Genomic DNA, 16,904 nt, shown 5'->3' on the forward strand with positions numbered 1-16,904 from the left:
AGCCTGGATCACTCAGGAGCTTTGTGTAGCAGAGTTTGATTAAAGTAAGAAAAGGGCCAGAGAAAGTTTCTGAAATAGACATCAGAAGGGGGATGGAGAGTGCCCACCCCCCACTAGTCTAAGAAAGGGAGTTATATACTTTTTAAATTAGTTATTACAATAAGTCAAAAGAATGTGTTAAGGTTGTAAAGATCTTACTAGACCCACTCCCATAATTTATATTTTAAGATAACAGGATTAGCCAGGTTTTCAGGAAGGAGAAACTGTCCTCAAGCATGATACATTGCTGTTATATAATCCTTTCTAAGGAATACAGAAGAAAAAAAAAAAAAGTTTGGCCTTCCCTCCTCCTTGAGAATTCCAGACCCCTGTCTCCTCTTTGAGAACCCCAGACCCTTCTCTCCTCCTCAGGGACCCTGGACTTCTTATCAACCTGCCTAAGAATTGACTCTCTCATTCCCCTCCCCCCCCCCCCCCCCCCCCCGTTCTTTTAGGAGAATTATGTTGCCAAGAGAAAGGGGCATCGTTTTCATTCCATAACTACTTCCTGCTGTTGAGGGGCATAATCCCAAACTGTTGAGGCAACATATTCTGCTAACCCTCATAGGAGGGTCTTTGACCAGGGGCCCCAGTAATAGTTGGCGGAGGCTACAGCACTTGTAGGAACCTGGACAGCCATCTGTAACTTAAAAGCTTTCAGATGGTTAGAAACAAACCCCATTTTACAGTTACAGATGTAAGGCAAAATAGTCATTAAACCAAGTTAAAACATAAAATTTTAATTCTAAAATTGAAAGTCACATTATGTGCTTAGTTAAGTTATACCAGTCCATCTTAGGATTGTTAGATGTCATCAGATCAAGAAGAGGCATCACGTACGATTGTTGTTGGTGGTGAAGGTATTCACAGAGTTGAAGAAAGTCCTTCCCTTGAAGTGGAGAAACCCACCATGGGAAGCCATCAATTGATGAGGAGGTTGAAAAACTGAAAGCTGAGTCACATAGTTAATTCTAAGGCTTCAGGGTCTATAACAATGTCTGTGCATAAGAAGGGTCTTCCATAAATACATTCAAAGGGGAACAGTCCCTCCTTTTGGGGGACAGTTCAAACCCTCATTAAAGCTATGGATAGAATTTTAAGACAATTTTCCTGTGTCTCTTGAGTTAATTTGTGCAGATGTCTCTTCATAATGTCATTAGTTTTTTCAACTTTTCCTGAGGATTGGAATCTCCAGTAATAATATAAGTAATATTCTATTCCTAAAGCTTTTGACACCTGCTGAGTTACAGCAGCTTTAAAGGTGGAGCCATTGTCACTCTGGAGGCTCTGCAGCAGCCCAAACCTGGGAATAATTTCAGGGATTAAAATTTGTATAACTTCCTTAGCCTGTTCATTACAGCAGGGAAAGGCCTCAATCCATCCAGTAAAAGTGTCTACCCAGACCTGTAAGCAAGAAAATCCATTTGTTTTTGGCACTTGAGTAAAAGGAACCACAGCCTCATTTATTATTCATAAATCTTATTATGAGATAATAAGATTATTCATAAATCTTATTATTCATAAAATTAGTCTCCATTTATCATTTGATTTTTGTATACCCAAAATAGGAGTGTTGCATGGACTGTTACAGGGAATTAACAGCCCCTGCTCCTTTAAATTCTCAGTGAGGGGTTTTAACCCTTCTTTAAACTTTCAGTGGGTACTGCTTTTGATGTGGAAACAGGTGAGGGTCTTTGAGCTTGATAAAGACAGGAACAGCATTTTGTGCTCGACACACAGTTTTTCCATCAGCCCACACTTTAGGATTTACATTTTGTTCAATTAATGGGAGAAAAGGAGCAGGCTCCACATTTATGAAAACAGACCTGGGCCTTGCTCAGTGTATCCCTCCCCAGAAAGGGTGAGGGAGACTCCAGCACGAATGGAAACTCAGGAGAAAATAGTACAGAGTCCAAGTTGCAGCTTAAATGATGTCTGAAATAATAACATTTGGCTTGTCCAGATAGTCCCATTACCGTAGTGGATTGGAAGGAAAGCAGGCCAGGGGCTTCAGTGAGGACAGAGAAATTTGCGCCAGTGTCCAAAAAAAAATTGACTGATTGGCCCTCCACAGTTATTAATACCCAGGGTTCCTCAAGGGTTATTAGGATGGGGGGTTGTGTGGGGACCCTGGGCACCTTCAGTCCTGATTGTCCGGAGAGTCTGACCCCTGGGGCCTATGCCTCAGAGGGCAGTTTCTCCTCCAGCGTGGTCCTTTGCAGACCAGACATGGAGCCAGGGGCAGCTTAGATGCCTGAGGGCAATCCTGCTTGAGATGCCCCTCCTCTCCACAGTGATAATAAGTCCACACTTTTTCACCTGGGTCCCTCTGGGCATTTTTCTCTTCAGGTTGATTCATAGCAGTTCTCACAGCCATGACTACAGCCTGGGTCTTTTCTTTGGTTCTTGTCTGTTGTCGTTTATCCTCATTTCTCTACTGTAATATACTGTCTGAGCCAGCTGCAACAGTTTTTCTAAAGACTGATTTAGTCTGAACGCCTGTTTGTGTAACTTACAGCAGATATCTGGAACCAACTGAGTGAGAAATCTATCTTTTAAGATCATTCCTCCTCTGCAGTTTCAGGATCAATGTCAGTAAACTTGCAGAGAGCCTCCCATAATTATCTAGGAATTTGCCAGGAGTTTCCTTCTCATCCTGCTCTATGTCAGCCAACTTAGCATAAAGTCTTAGTGTGTATTCGCTTGAGTCCCTCAAGAATATGTCTGGCAAAGTGATTCTGATCCCAGTTAGCCATGTTATAGTTCCAGTCTGGCTCTGTCGTGGGAACTGCTTGGCTCCCAGTAGGGAGGAGGGCTATTTCATGTTCCCTCTTTCCCCTTATCTCACGTTAAGCCATTCATCTCCAAAAGTAGTAGCTTCCCTCAGAACTCGAGCTCTCAAGTCAGGAGTCAGCATCTGTCCCAAGACATGTATTATATCTTTCTAAGTAAGCTCATAAAGTAAAGTTAGTTCCATAATGTCTTCTATGTGCTTTTTGGATCCTCTAAAGAGTCATGACAACAATTGGAACTGTGTGAATTTCTACCTAGACTGAGGCAACCCCTCCTGGAAGTGTGTCCTGATTCTCAGCCTGTTCATTGGGAATCCCAGATGCAGGGGCAAAGTAAGAGGACTGGGGGGAACTGAAAGTTTCAAACCGAAATCTGCACCCTTGGGACCCAAGTCTTGAATATCTCACAGAGAGATAGAGAGCCGCACATATGGTACTTGTACCCATTTTCTCTTCTTTTCTACAGAACTGGTCTAGTTGTAAAACAGTATCATAATTGAGAGACCCTTTAACCGGCCAGTGTTCCCTGTCTTCCAAAGGATACTGTGCCCATTCAATATCACAGAAGAAGATCAGGTGTGTCTTTTTAAACTGTAGGGATCAAACTTGTCCCAGCTTTTTTTTTTTTTTTTTTTTAAATACATTTTAAAGGAGTGGTTTTGGAACTGCTAGCTCCCATCTGTAAGAGAGAAAAAAGCGGCATCCACAGCCATGGCTTCTTTCCATCGGAGGCATCCCTCCCTGCTCTAAATGGGGGTGTAGACAGACTTTCAAGTGAAGCTTTTTTCCCTGGTCAGACGTAGTCTGTCCCTTACCCACACAGGCGCCTTACTCATCCCTCCCGGTTCTTCCACTGAGGAGGGGTGGAGCCGCACCAGGGGTAGACCTGATGGCATCCCAGATTGATCTCTAGCTCCTTACCACCGAGATCTTTGTTTGACTTCGCCTTTTCTCTGCTGCCACCCAGAATGTAACAGAGTAGCTGTCCCGGAATGTTGCCCAAGCTAGGACTGCTGTGGGAAGCATCCGCGTTCCATGTGCCATTCACATTCCTGAATACAACCCTGACTGCAGTAGAAGCGGTGAGTCACGAAGGGACGAACAACGATCAAGACGTCCCTTCTGAGTGTCACCACGCTAGTGTTCGTGATAGGAAAAGAGGTGGTGGAGGGTCGGCCAGTGAGGAAAACGTGAATTTTGTCCTCAAGCTTCTAGGACCAATCCTTCCAGTTCATTCCCCTGGTCCACTAACAGCACTAGCAAAGGAAGGAGCCCATTGCACTTCCAATCTGACCAGATTCTGCAATTCCTGATCTGTGTCCTCAAAAACCTCATGGTCACCAGCAGCGCTTCTATCCACATAGGGTGGAGGCACAGCCATGACAAAGACTCACGTTTAGGACTCTGGCCCCTGAGGCAGACAGCCAAGGGAGTGACCTCTAGCCTGAGAGATATTCCTGGAGCTAGAGTTCTGCCTAGTTCCCGAACATGCTGCTGGAGCCAGAGTTCCCTCTCACTCCATATATGCTCCTAGTAACTTTCTGACAAGGCTAAGCACTCCCATAGAGGGGGTCTAAGTAAAAGTACACAATAACAGCATGGATCACAAGTCCCTTGAAAGTTTATGGTCTGACAGATTATGTTAGTAGGTTTAATTTCCCACGCAATTACGAAATGGTCAAAGAAACCAGGACAAGGTGACCGAGAAAGGAGTTTGGTCCACACGCTTTGCCCATTTCTGGTCATTCCCCTCGCAGGGATGTTTGGTGTCTCTTGGCATTCACAGGTCGATATAAACCCCTGACAAGGTTCCCCTTTCTGGGGCTTCCATCAGTCATTACACTGCACTGTGAAACCATAGAGCAGGGCTCATCAGTTGCTTCATGTAGGGCATGTCATTCATTCACAAAAGCACACAGAAGCGTTATTAAAGTAAAACAGAAAACGTGCATACTGAGAAAGCAGAGAGTCTAGAGCTCTGAGAGTTCTTATGTTGTCCTGAAGATCCTGGACGAGCCCCCAGAATGATAGCTTACATTGAACAATGTCGGATTCATGATTCTTGAAGAAGATTTAGCTTTGGGACAAGGGACCAGCCTTGATCACTAAAGAGCTTTTGCGTAGCAGAGTTTTATTAAAGTAAGACAAGGGTGAGAGAAAGCTTCTGACATAAACATCAGAAGGGGCATGGAGAGTGCCCCCCTCACTAGTCTAAGCAAGGGAGGTATGTACTTTTATATTGGTTTTTACAATAAATCAAAAGAATGTCTCAAGGTTGTAAGGATCTTACTAGACCCACTCCCATAATTTACATTTTTAAGATAACAAGCTCAGCCAGAAGGTTTTCAGGAAGGAGAAACTGTCCTCAAGTTTCTCAAGCAGGATACACTGTTGTTATATAACCTTTTCTAAGGCATGTAGGAAAAAAGCGTTTGTCTTTTCCTCCTCCTTGAGAATTCCAGACCCCTATCTCCTTTTTGAGAGCCCCAGACCCCTCTCTCCTCCTCAGGGACCCCAGACTTCTTATCAACCTGCCTAGGAATTGACTTTCTCACCACCTCTTACCAAACACTGGGCGTCCTCCACAGAGTGAGCACTCCAATCATACTCTGTTGTTCTGTTCAGTCACCAAGTCGTGTCCAACTCCTTGCGACTCCATGGACTGCAGCACACCAGGCGTCCTTGTCCTCCACTGTCTCCTGGGATTTGCTCAAACTCATGTCCATTGAGTCAGTGATACCATCCAACCATCTCATCCTCTGTTGCCCCCTTCTCCTCCTGCCTTCAACCTTTCCCAGCCTCAGGGTCTTTTCCAATGACTTGGCTCTTTGCATCAGGTGGCCAAAGTATTGGAGCTTCAGCATCAGTCCTTCCAATGAATATTGAGGGTTGATTTCCTTTAGGATTGACTGGTTTGATCTCCTTGCAGCCCAAGGGACTCTCAGGTGTCTTCTGCAGCACCACAATTCAAAAGTATCAATTCTTTGGTACCTGGCCTTATTTATGGTCCAGGCATACTTAGAAATTGGTGAATTAGAGGAAATTTTTATGTTTTAGGTCAGTTGGAGCTCATCTAGAAGAAGGGTGAGTATCTAGTTGTCTGTTAGTCAGGAGGCAGTGGGTCACTGAGAGGATCCTGTTCTCCAAAAGAATACAACCTTGTGACCTTGACCTGCTTCTTCTCATTGCTTCCCACCTGCTTTCTGCTGTCTGCTGCTTCTTGCCTAGCTGAGAGCCATGTCACCCTAGGGGAATGGAAACCTCTCAGTGATGCCTCTGCAGGAGTTTGTGCTGGATGGGTTTGGGGGTGGCCCACAGACCCAGGCCCTGCTGTTTACTCTGTTCCTTGTTCTGTACTTGGTGGATGTCCTGGGGAACCTCACCATGATCGTGGTCATCATGCTGGATGACCGTCTGCACTCCCCAATGTACTTCTTCCTCAAGAACCTCTCCTTCCTGGACTTGTGCTACTCATCTGTCATCTACCCCAAGGCCCTGTTTGACTTAATGTCAACGACCAAGGTCATCACCTTTGCAGGATGTGTCACCCAGTTCTTCTTCTTCTCCACCATGATCACCACTGAGGGATTCCTCTTGGCCGTGATGGCCTATGATCGCTTCATGGCCATCTGCAGCCCCCTGTGCTACCCCATCTCCATGCGCCCCTCAGTCTGTGCCCTCCTAATGCTGGGCTGCTACTGTGGGGGCTCCTTCAACTCCATCCTGCAGGCCAGCTTCACATTCAACCTCCCATTCTGCAGGTTCAACCACATCGACCACTTCCACTGTGATGTGCCGCCTCTGCTCAAGCTTGCCTGTGCTGACACTACCATCAGTGAGCTGGTTATGTTTGGCGTCTGTGGCCTCATAATTGTGGGCACCATACTTGTGGTCCTCACTTCCTATGGCTACATCACAGTGACCATCCTGAGGATGCGCTCAGGAGGAGGGAGACACAAGCTCTTCTCCACCTGCGGCTCCCACATGACAGCCGTGTCCCTCTTTTATGGGACCCTTTTTGTCATGTATGCCCAGCCAGGAGCTGTGCAGTCCATGGAGCAGGGCAAGGTGGTCTCTGTCTTTTACACACTGGTCATCCCGATGCTGAATCCCCTCATCTACAGTTTGAGAAACAAGGATGTGAAGGATGCCCTGTGGAGACTGGGCCAGAAGCACACAGCCACATGATGGAAGGTGGACAGAGAGATCCAGTGTCATGAGGGCTGGACAAGAGGGCTTGAGGGGAGGCACTGGGTTTGGTTTGAGGAATTCATTCTTTATTCGTCTAATTCATTCTTTCATCCAGCATTTCATTCAACCCTCCTGGAAACAAATCATGGGTCACCCATTTCAAGGGTGAATGGCAAAATCTTTGCCATCAGATAATTAATGGTTCATTATGATGAAGACCCTAATCATGAAGCTAGGGTAATATAGTCAGTAGAATCATGACTTTCTTGGTGGCTCAGATGGTAAAGAGTCTGCCTGTAATGCAGGAGACCTAGGTAGGACCCCTGGCTCAGGATGATCCCCTGGAGAAGGGAATCGCAACCCTCTCCAGGATTCTTGCCTGAAGAATTCCATGGACAGAGGAGACAATTCATGGGATCACACATAGTTGGGCAAGACTGCTGACTAGCACAACACCAGAGTCATATAAGTAGGATAGGTAGGAGTCATAGAAACAGGGTACATTCTCTCCCTCAGCTCTACATAAAAGACCTTTCCACTCATGACTGATACATGAATCTCTTGAGGCTGAATGGTTTACTGATGGGAGCAATTTTGTAGAAATGGGAACCTGAAAGGCAAGCTGTGCCACAGTTAGTCTAGATGAAGTCATAGAAGAAGAAAGAGAAGGAGGAGGATGAAGAAGAGGGCAAGGGGGGAAGGAGAGGAGGAGAAGGGGAGGAGGGGGATGAGAAGGAGAGTGGGGAGGAGGAAAAGGGGGAGGGACTGGAGAAGTTGGGGAGAAGGAGGACGGGGAAGGAACTGAGACAGAGACACAGAGAGAGGAGGGACACAGAGAGGAGAGACACAGAGAGGAAGCCTGCCCTCTTAGCTGGGACTTAGAGACATTGAGTCAATCACAGAGAGCATCTGTTTTGGTACCAATTAAAATAAATGCCATTTGAAAGCATTTATTACATTTATGAGATAGACATTCAAGCAACAGCTGATATTTAATGATATTAAAGAATTTATTTATTGTGGATATTCTTTTCTTTTAGAGATGCATGCTGAAATACTTACAATTGAAACCCTATTTGTTTAATACTTACTTCAAAATAATACAGGGGCTATGGGAGTAGGGTAGGGGCTGGACAAGCCTGGCCAAGAGTTGATGGCTATTAAAGCTGGGCAATGAGTAATTGGGGCTCATTACACCATGTGCTCGTCTTCTTGTGTATTTAAAATTTCCTCCTCCCCCTCCTCATCCACATCACGATGCTTAGTCAGGATGCGTCTTGGAGTTCATTGCTCTGCAACACCCTCCCTTCCAAAAAACACATTGCCAATGGGATTCCTTCTTCAATGCTCTAAGACTCTCTTCTATTCTGTTTTTGAAAATATTTTCTCTTCTATTGTTGGTTTTTCTCTATCAATGTTAGTTAATTTTATATTGAATTTTACATATCTGTCCTTTATACTTATTAACTTCCCTTTAATACATTTTTTTTCTTTTTTTTCTCTATACTTATCAGAAAGGCCTTAAGACTTTCTTCTGTGCCAGAAATTTCTTTTTTGGTTGTGTAAAGTCCACTTGCTTTATAAACAGTTTTGACTCCCGTGTTATGAAAGCTGATATTCTAATTTTGTGTTTTTGTAGCTTTAAACATGCTTAGCAAGATGACCTGTATGAACATGGTATTTTTCTCTTTGTTATAGGTGAGTTGCAGAAGTTTTTTAAAATTCCATTTCATGTTGGTTCCCTGCTCCCCCCCCAAAAAAAAAAATAATGGGAGAGCACATGTGAAATCTGAACTTTCATTTCATTTGAAAATCAGAAGATCTAGCAACACAAACCAGCACTACTTGGCTGGAGACGGAAGCAGTTACAGCCACCTCCATCTTGATATGACGTTCACCCACCTCCATCTCCTTCTAGGTGTTGACTCTGCAAAGAAGGACAACCCATGGATAGAAAAAAGAAAAAAGAGAGCTTATGAAATTATTGTGGGACACTAAGAAAAGCTATTACAATGAAAAACTTAATGATCAAAAATAATTATAGTAAAATTGTCCTCATTATAACTTATGACCCTGCAATCCCACTTCTGGGCATATATCCAGAGAAAAATATAATTTGAAAAGATGCATGCACCCAAATGTTCATAACAGCACTGTTCACAATAGCAAGGAAGCAGCCACTGACAGATGAATGTATAAAGAAGAGGTGGTACATATACACAATGGAATATTACTCAGCTGGTGAAGAATTTGCCTGCAATGCAGGAGATCCAGTTTCGATCCCTGGGTCTGAAGACCCCCCTGGAGAAGAGAATGGCAACCCACTCCAGTATTCTTGTCTGGAGAGTTCCATGGACAGAGGAGACTGGCGGGCTACAGTCCATAGGGTCACAAAGAGTTGGACACAACTGAGTGACTAACACACTATAAAAAAAGAATGAAATAACGCCATTGCAGCAACATGGATGGGCCTAGAGATGGTCATACTGAGTGGAGTAAGACAGATAGAGAAAGAAAAATATTATATGATGTCACCTATATGTGGAATCTAAAAGAAGGATACTAATGAACTTATTTACAAAATGGAAATAGACTCACAGACATAGAAAACAAATTTGTGGTTACCAAGAGAGAGTGAGGGAGAAAGATAAATTAGTTTGGGATTAAAATATATACACTACTATATATAAAATAAATAATCAACAAGGACCTACTGTATGGCACAAGGAAATACACTTCATACCTTGTTCAGTTCAGTTCAGTCGCTCAGTCATGTCTGACTTTCTGCAACCCCATGGACTGCAGTACATCAGGTTTCCTTGTCCATCACCAGTTACTGGAGCATGCTCAAATGCATGTCCATCAAGTTAGTGATGCCATCCAACCATCTTATCCTCTGTCATCCTCTTCTCCTCCTGTCTTCAATCTTTCCCAGCATCTGGGCCTTTTCAAATGAGTCAGTTCTTTGCATCAGGTGGCCAAAATATTGGAGCTTCAGCTTCAGCATCAGTCCTTCCAATGCATATTCAGGACTGGTTTCCTTTAGGGTTGACAGGTTGAATCTCCTTGCAGTCCAAGGGACCCTCCAGAGTCTTCCCCAACACCACAGTTCAAAAGTATCAATCCCTCAGTGCTCAAATTTCTTTATAGTCCAACTCTCACATCCATACATGACTACTGGAAAAACAATTACTTAGACAGACCTTTGTTAGCAAAGTAATGTCTCTGCTTTTTAATATGCTGTCTAGGTTGGTCATCACTTTTCTTACAAGGTGCAAGCATCTTTTAATTTCAAGGCTTCAGTCACTATCTGCAGTGACTTTGGAGCCCCCAAAATAAAGTTTCTCGCTGTTTCCATTTTTTCCCGTCTATTTGCCATGAAGTGATGGGACTGGATGCCATGATCCTAGTGTTTTGAATGTTGAGTTTTAAGCCTACCTTTTCACTCTCGTCTTTCATTTTCATCAAGAGGCTCTTCAGTTCCTCTTTGCTTTCTACCATAAAGATGGTGTCATCTGCATATCTGAGGTTATTGCAATTTCTCTCAGCAATACCTTATAATAACCTATAATGGAAGAAAATGTAAAAAACAATATGTATATTTATATATATGTATACTTGAACCATTTTATTGTACACTTGAAACTAATACATTATCAGATCAGATCAGTCGCTCATGTCCGACTCTCTGCAACCCCATGAATCGCAGCACGCCAGGCCTCCCTGTCCATCACCAACTCCCGGAGTTCACTCAAACTCACGTCCAACGAGTCAGTGATGCCATCCAGCCATCTCATCCTCTGTCATCCCTTTCTCCTCTTGCCCCCAATCCCTCCCAGCATCAGAGTCTTTGCCAATAAATCAACTATATTTCAATAATTTTTTAAAATGTAGTAAAATTTTAACAGGATTTTGTTATTAATATGAATAAACTAATAACACTACTATAAGATATAATATTGTATTTTTAAATTTTTCCTTTTCAGTTGCATTAATAGGAAACAGTGATGACTAACACATATCAGTTCAGTTCAGTTCAGTTGCTCACTCGTGTCCGACTCTTTGCGACCCTGTGAATCACAGCACGCCAGGCCTCCCTGTCCATCACCAACTCCTGGAGTTCACTCAGACTCACGTCCATTGAGTCAGTGATGCCATCCAGCCATCTCATCATCTGTCGTTCCCTTCTCCTCCTGCCTTCAATATTTCCCAGCATCAGGGTCTTTTCCAAAGAGGTAACTCTTCACATGAGGTGGCCAAAGTTCTGGAGTTTCAGCTTCAGCATCATTCCTTCCAAAGAAATACCAGGGCTGATCTCATTCAGAATGGACTGGTTGGATCTCCTTGCAGTCCAAGGGACTCTTAAGAGTCTTCTCCAACACCACAGTTCAAAAGCATCAATTCTTCGGTGTTCAGCTTTCTTCACAGTCCAACTCTCACATCCATACATGACCACAGGAAAAACCATAGCCTTGACTAGACGGACCTTTATTGGCAAAGTAATGTCTCTGCTTTTCAATATGCTATCTAGGTTGGTCATAACTTTCCTTCCAAGGAGTAAGTGTCTTTTAATTTCATGGCTGCAGTCACCATCTGCAGTGATTTTGGAACCTCAAAAAATAAAGTCTGACACAGTTTCCACTGTTTTCCCATCTATTTCCCATGAAGTGATGGGACTGGATGCCATGATCTTCGTTTTCTGAATGTTGAGCTTTAAGCCAAATTTTTCACTGTCCACTTTCACTTTCATCAAGAGGCTTTTTAGTTCCTCTTCACTTTCTGCCATAAGGGTGGTGTCATCTGCATATCTGAGGTTATTGATATTTCTCTCGGCAATCTTGGTTCCAGCTTGTGCTTCTTCCAGCCCAGCATTTCTCATGATATACTCTGTATAGAAGTTAAATATGCAGGGTGACAATATACAGCCTTGATGTACTCCTTTTTCTATTTGGAACCAGTCTGTTGTTCCATGTCCAGTTCTAACTGTTGCTTCCTGACCTGCATATAAGTTTCTCAAGAGGCAGGTCAGGTGGTCTGGTATTCCCATCTCTTTCAGAATTTTCCACAGTTTATTGTGATCCACACAGTCAAAGGCTTTGGCATAGTCAATAAAGCAGAAATAGATGTTTTTCTGGAACTCTCTTGCCTCTTCCTTAACTTCACTCAAAACTTTAAAATCCAAATCAAAATAATAATATATGATTTTTCACCTATCAAATTTAAAAAATCATATGTTTTGGAACATCAGTTGTCAGTGAGAATGTGGAGAACAGAGATAGTTTTATATATTTTGAAGAAATAACATTAAAATCAAAATGATTTCAGTAACTAAGGAAAGGTCAAAATATTCAGTAAACTTTTTCTGCTTGGCAAAAAATTAGCATCAGCTTCAGAGAATACACCAGTGTGGATTCTGGATGTATTAACAATGTGATTGTTGAAAAAGTAAAGACTCCAAGGTTATGAGAAGAACATGAAGAAGGAGTCTTCATTGAGGGTGTACTTGTTAGCTTGATGTGTAGTCAAGAGGGTAGTCAATCCTTAGGAAACCCAATTTCCTCAGGAGGAGGGTGAGGAGAGGATGGGAGTATCCCTGGAGAAAGTCATATGAGAGCCAAGGAGACCACTCAAAAGCCAGCAGCACATTGAACAAATGTAAGATATACAAGGTATGTAAGATGGTTGGATGGCATCACCGACTGAATAGGGAGTTGGTGATGGACAGGGAAGCCTGGCATGCTGCAGTCTATGGGGTTGCAAAGAGTAGGACACGACTGAGCAACTGAACTGAACTGAATATGGAAAGAGCTCAGAATCCATGAGGAAAGTGAACATTTTGTTGTAAAATAGAAAGTAGAGACTGAGAGAGCAAAGATTGACTGTTGTGTGGGAAGTTTTCCTCCCAGCAGGGAAGTGGACCAGAGTTTAGTCTAGGATAAGGTTGGGTAGGATTTTTAAGGCCAAAGACTGAAATAAATGGGATGAGCTCTGCCTCACACTGGAACAGCAAGTGTGTGAGTCACTGAGCCCAGTGATACGGGCTATCAGGCCAGTGTTCCTGGGGCTGTGGTCCGCAAAGTAGTGGGCAAGTCCAGGCTCAGCCTCCCCTGCTTGTCTAATTTGGATCATAGCCCCCAGGTAGGACTGCATTACAGTAATGTGCTTGTAAAGGAGCAAATAACAGAATTAGAAACACAAACAGCCAACGACTGTATGGAAAGATGTTTTCCACACTAACAGTTGTGCTCATTAGAAGTAGATACTAGTGTTAGTGGATCAGTCGGGGTTTCCCAGAGACCCAGAGCCTGTAGGACATGTACAGACATGTATAGAGCTTCCCTGGTGGCTCAGTGGTAAAGAACCCACCTGCCAATGCAGGAGACATGGGTTCAATCCCTGGGTCAGGATGATGCCCTGGAGAAGGAAATGGCAACCCACTGCAGTAGTCTTACCTGGGAAATTCCATGAATAGAAGAGCCTGGCAGGCTATAGTCCATGGGGTCACAAAGAGTCAGATATGACCTAACAACTAAACAACACAGGCATATATAGAAAGAGCGTGAGTATAAGGAATCACGCCCACACTATTATGGATGCCAGCAGGCCCCCAGATCTGTGGTTGGCAGGCTCAAGATTCAGGAAAAGCTGCTGTTTTCAGATTTGAGTACCAGAACAGGAAAACCCTGATGTCCCAGCTTAAAACGCAGTCAGGCAGACAGAATCCCTTCTTATTTAGAGGTGGGTCAAGGTCTTCTTCTATTCAATCTTTCAACTGATTGGACAAGGCCCACCTACATTAGGGAGTGCAATCTGCTTTGCCCTGTGTACCAATTTAAAATCCATCCAAAAACACCCTCACCCAAATAGCTAGAATCATGTTTGACCAAATATCTGGACATCCCTGGCCCAGTCAAATTGATGCAACTAGTCATCACGCCATGTGAAATGCACAAATATTCAGAAGATGAAAGATGTTAAGTACTGAGGGGAGACCCATGTGCATTTTTCGTGTGCTGATGCCAGAGGTGGACATTGTACCAGGTCTGAGAGGGCAGTAGGGAATAGGCATAAATATCAGCTGCCAGTCCCCAGCAATGTGACCAGGAGGACAGAGTGAGCATTCTTCCCCGTATTGTTTATAACAGAAAAAATAGTCTCATGGTCCACTAATAGGATGGATAAATAAATTTAGTTAATATACCCATTAAAGGCAAAAAACTGACTTAGATATTTGTAGAATTAGTGAAAAGATCATCTTGTAGAATTAATGAATGTCGTGATCCATATTTTAGAAAAGTTAAAAGCAATAAAATAAAACCCACCAGCATGCACACACGTCTGTAGGGAATCCACCTGGTGCTCGATAGGACTGAGGTTTTTACGTGGATTAAAGTTTCTTTTTTTCCTTTTTCACATCTTCATTGCTTGAATTTCTGCAAACAGATGTTCATTTTGAATTTTTTAAAAATATATAATTTTAAATATGTATGTTAGAAATAAAAAATGTAAAAAAGGATGTATTTAAATTAACCGATACATATGATAAGGACAGAGCTATTTGCACAAGGTCATGGGGCTTGAGCGAGGAGAACCATGATAGAAGGGAGGGACCCAGTTCCTCAAGGCAGGACTCTTTCACACCAGGTCACTTTTTCTCAACCAACATAGTGGGAATATAGCAGGAGGGCTTGGTTATGAGGAGGGGCTCTAGGCCCAGGGATTCACACCTCTTGTCCCTGAGGGAAGGCCATGGGGTCTTCTGTCAGATTCAGTGCTCACCTCCTGTTCATTGCTCTGAGGTTCAGAGGAATTTCTGGGTTCGGTTCCCAGCCCTGCAGGTGAGAGGGGTCAGAAAAAGGGTGGCCACAGGGGACACAGTAGAAGTGGAAGTCCCAGGGCACTTTAGAGGCCAGAACACAAACAACTGCAGCTAATTGGCCATTCGAGGCCCAAAGACCTGCTGTGCCCGTGGAGAGATCTTCCCAGCAGAGTGTCCCTAAGGTGCAGGCACCTTAATGTGCTTCCCAGATGATGGACAGTGTGGAGGGGCAGGTGAACTGAGTTCATGCTCTGCTCTGCTTCTATCAAGACCCAGGAGTTCCTGCAGCCAGAGCCTGCTGCCCTCCTCTGTCCACCTCCTCACTTTCACTTCCCTGCACAGGAGGCCAGAGGTGGACGAGGGAGGGGGCCCTCAACACCACATCATTATCATCAGCACAGACCTGGGTCAGGAGTCCTGTCCTCCCAGGGAGCACAGGGTCCTGGGTGAGCCATGCCCCTCCTGACATCACAGAGGCAGTGCAGTCATCACTCAGTAGGGCATGGTCAGCCTCACTGACAGGTGAGTCCTGGGAACCCGGATCCTGGACAATAAGGTCCTCCACTCCTCACTGGGCAGGGTCAGTTAGGGCAGTGGGTCTGAGCTTAATGAGAGTAGAAATAATCAGAGGTTCTACAGTAAATGTGGGTTTTACTTTGGTGCCCAAATTCTGCATTTCTGACAATCTCTTGGCTTCTCAAGCTGATGCTGTAGGAGCTTAGACCACACGAGTAACGAGAGTTCACAAGGAAAGGGCTCAGGACACAGTCACTACAAATAGACACTCATAGACGGCATGGATTCTTCTGCTTCGTCTGGGAAAGTACTTCTCAGGCTCAACTCAAAGGCAGGTTTACTGAACCTACCACCACAGCCCCACTTGGGTCAACTGAAAAGCCAAAGGAATGTGAGTTTGTTTTTTCAAAAACCAAACAAGGCGCTTGGCTTCCCAGATGAAAATGCCAATTGCCTCTCATGTACTCCCCCAGGCATCCTAGGGTCACTGTTGTGATGCCCCAAGGGCCCGTGAGGTGGACAAATTGTTCTGGGACATAGTTTCAAATATAAAGCCGGAAACCCCAGGGGACACAGAAGCAGGGTCACCCAATCTTGGGTGGTTTGTGGGAGTTGGCCCCTCTGGTTGCATTTGACATCATTATGTGGGTGAACACGTGGGTGGGCAGAGAGGAGGGCAAGGGCATGGCCCCTCAGGTGTGAGTGTGGGCACAGGGTCTGGCCAGGTGCACAGCTAAGGTGTACGGGACAGACCCTCAACTCCACCCTGAGCACCAGGTCCAACCCTGAATTTGAAGGGGTCTACCAGCATCCCCTCTGCTGTGAGAGTGGCTCAAGTAGCCCAGGAGAGGAACACTGGACCACCCACTCTTTCACCACACCCTGTATTGTTAGAATGCCATGGCTCTCACAGACCACCTTCTAAGAGAACTTCAGGATGAGCGGAACATGAGGATCATCCCTTCTTCCCCCTTCACTGACCATCCAGCCTCTGCCTACACACCCGCACCTGCATGGAGCTCACTCCATGCAAAAAAAGCCAGACCCATGATGCTACAGTTCTGATCCCTAGAAAACATGGAATCTCTCTGAAATCAGCCTCCACCTTCTCACTGATCCTCTTCCTCTCCCTGGGAGGCACAGTTGCTCTGTGCCCACCTTCCTTCCCCACTCCTACCTCCTTAGACTCAATCTCCTTGGACCATTCCTCTGGCCATCACACAGTGAGTCCCCATGTCCCATATGAGTGTGGTGGTCAGCCCTGCTCAAGACAGACAATGGAGGTCTGGGCTGTGACAGACAGGAAGCAACACCCAGCAGGAGGACCCAGACACTGAGCAGATGTGACAGTGTTGGAGGCTCCCATGACTCGGGGCAGTCACCCACAAGGATATGCCAAAGAGCCAGGGGCATGGAAGTAAGGACAGGGGAGGACATGCTCAGGTCCTGAATGTGTCACAGCCCCTGTCCCACTGCCTCTCAGACCATAGAGTTGGGCTGTCCCCTTTCTATGAATTATCCAACATCTGGACATTAGCAAGAAGCAC

At 44.6% G+C, this 16,904-nt stretch overlaps 1 protein-coding gene across 1 annotated transcript; it reads left to right on the forward strand.

The window, feature by feature from the left end:
• Window positions 1-6,200: 6,200 nt before the first annotated feature.
• On the forward strand, window positions 6,201-7,118 carry LOC147374822 (olfactory receptor 9S13-like). Its single transcript, XM_086375284.1, has one exon. It carries the CDS (start codon window positions 6,216-6,218, stop codon window positions 7,017-7,019), a length of 804 nt encoding a protein of 267 aa, XP_086231410.1. The 5' UTR covers window positions 6,201-6,215; the 3' UTR covers window positions 7,020-7,118.
• The last annotated feature ends 9,786 nt before the right edge of the window (window positions 7,119-16,904 follow it).

Source organism: Bos grunniens, chromosome 3, assembly GCF_055505025.1.
Source record: "Bos grunniens cultivar Pamir isolate PY7600 chromosome 3, Bosgru_T2T1.0, whole genome shotgun sequence".
Lineage (NCBI taxonomy): Eukaryota > Metazoa > Chordata > Mammalia > Artiodactyla > Bovidae > Bos > Bos grunniens.

Coding starts and splice junctions, on each gene's coding strand:
- LOC147374822 (XM_086375284.1), top strand. CDS start 6,216: ATGATCGTGGTCATCATGCTGGATGACCGTCTGCACTCCCCAATGTAC.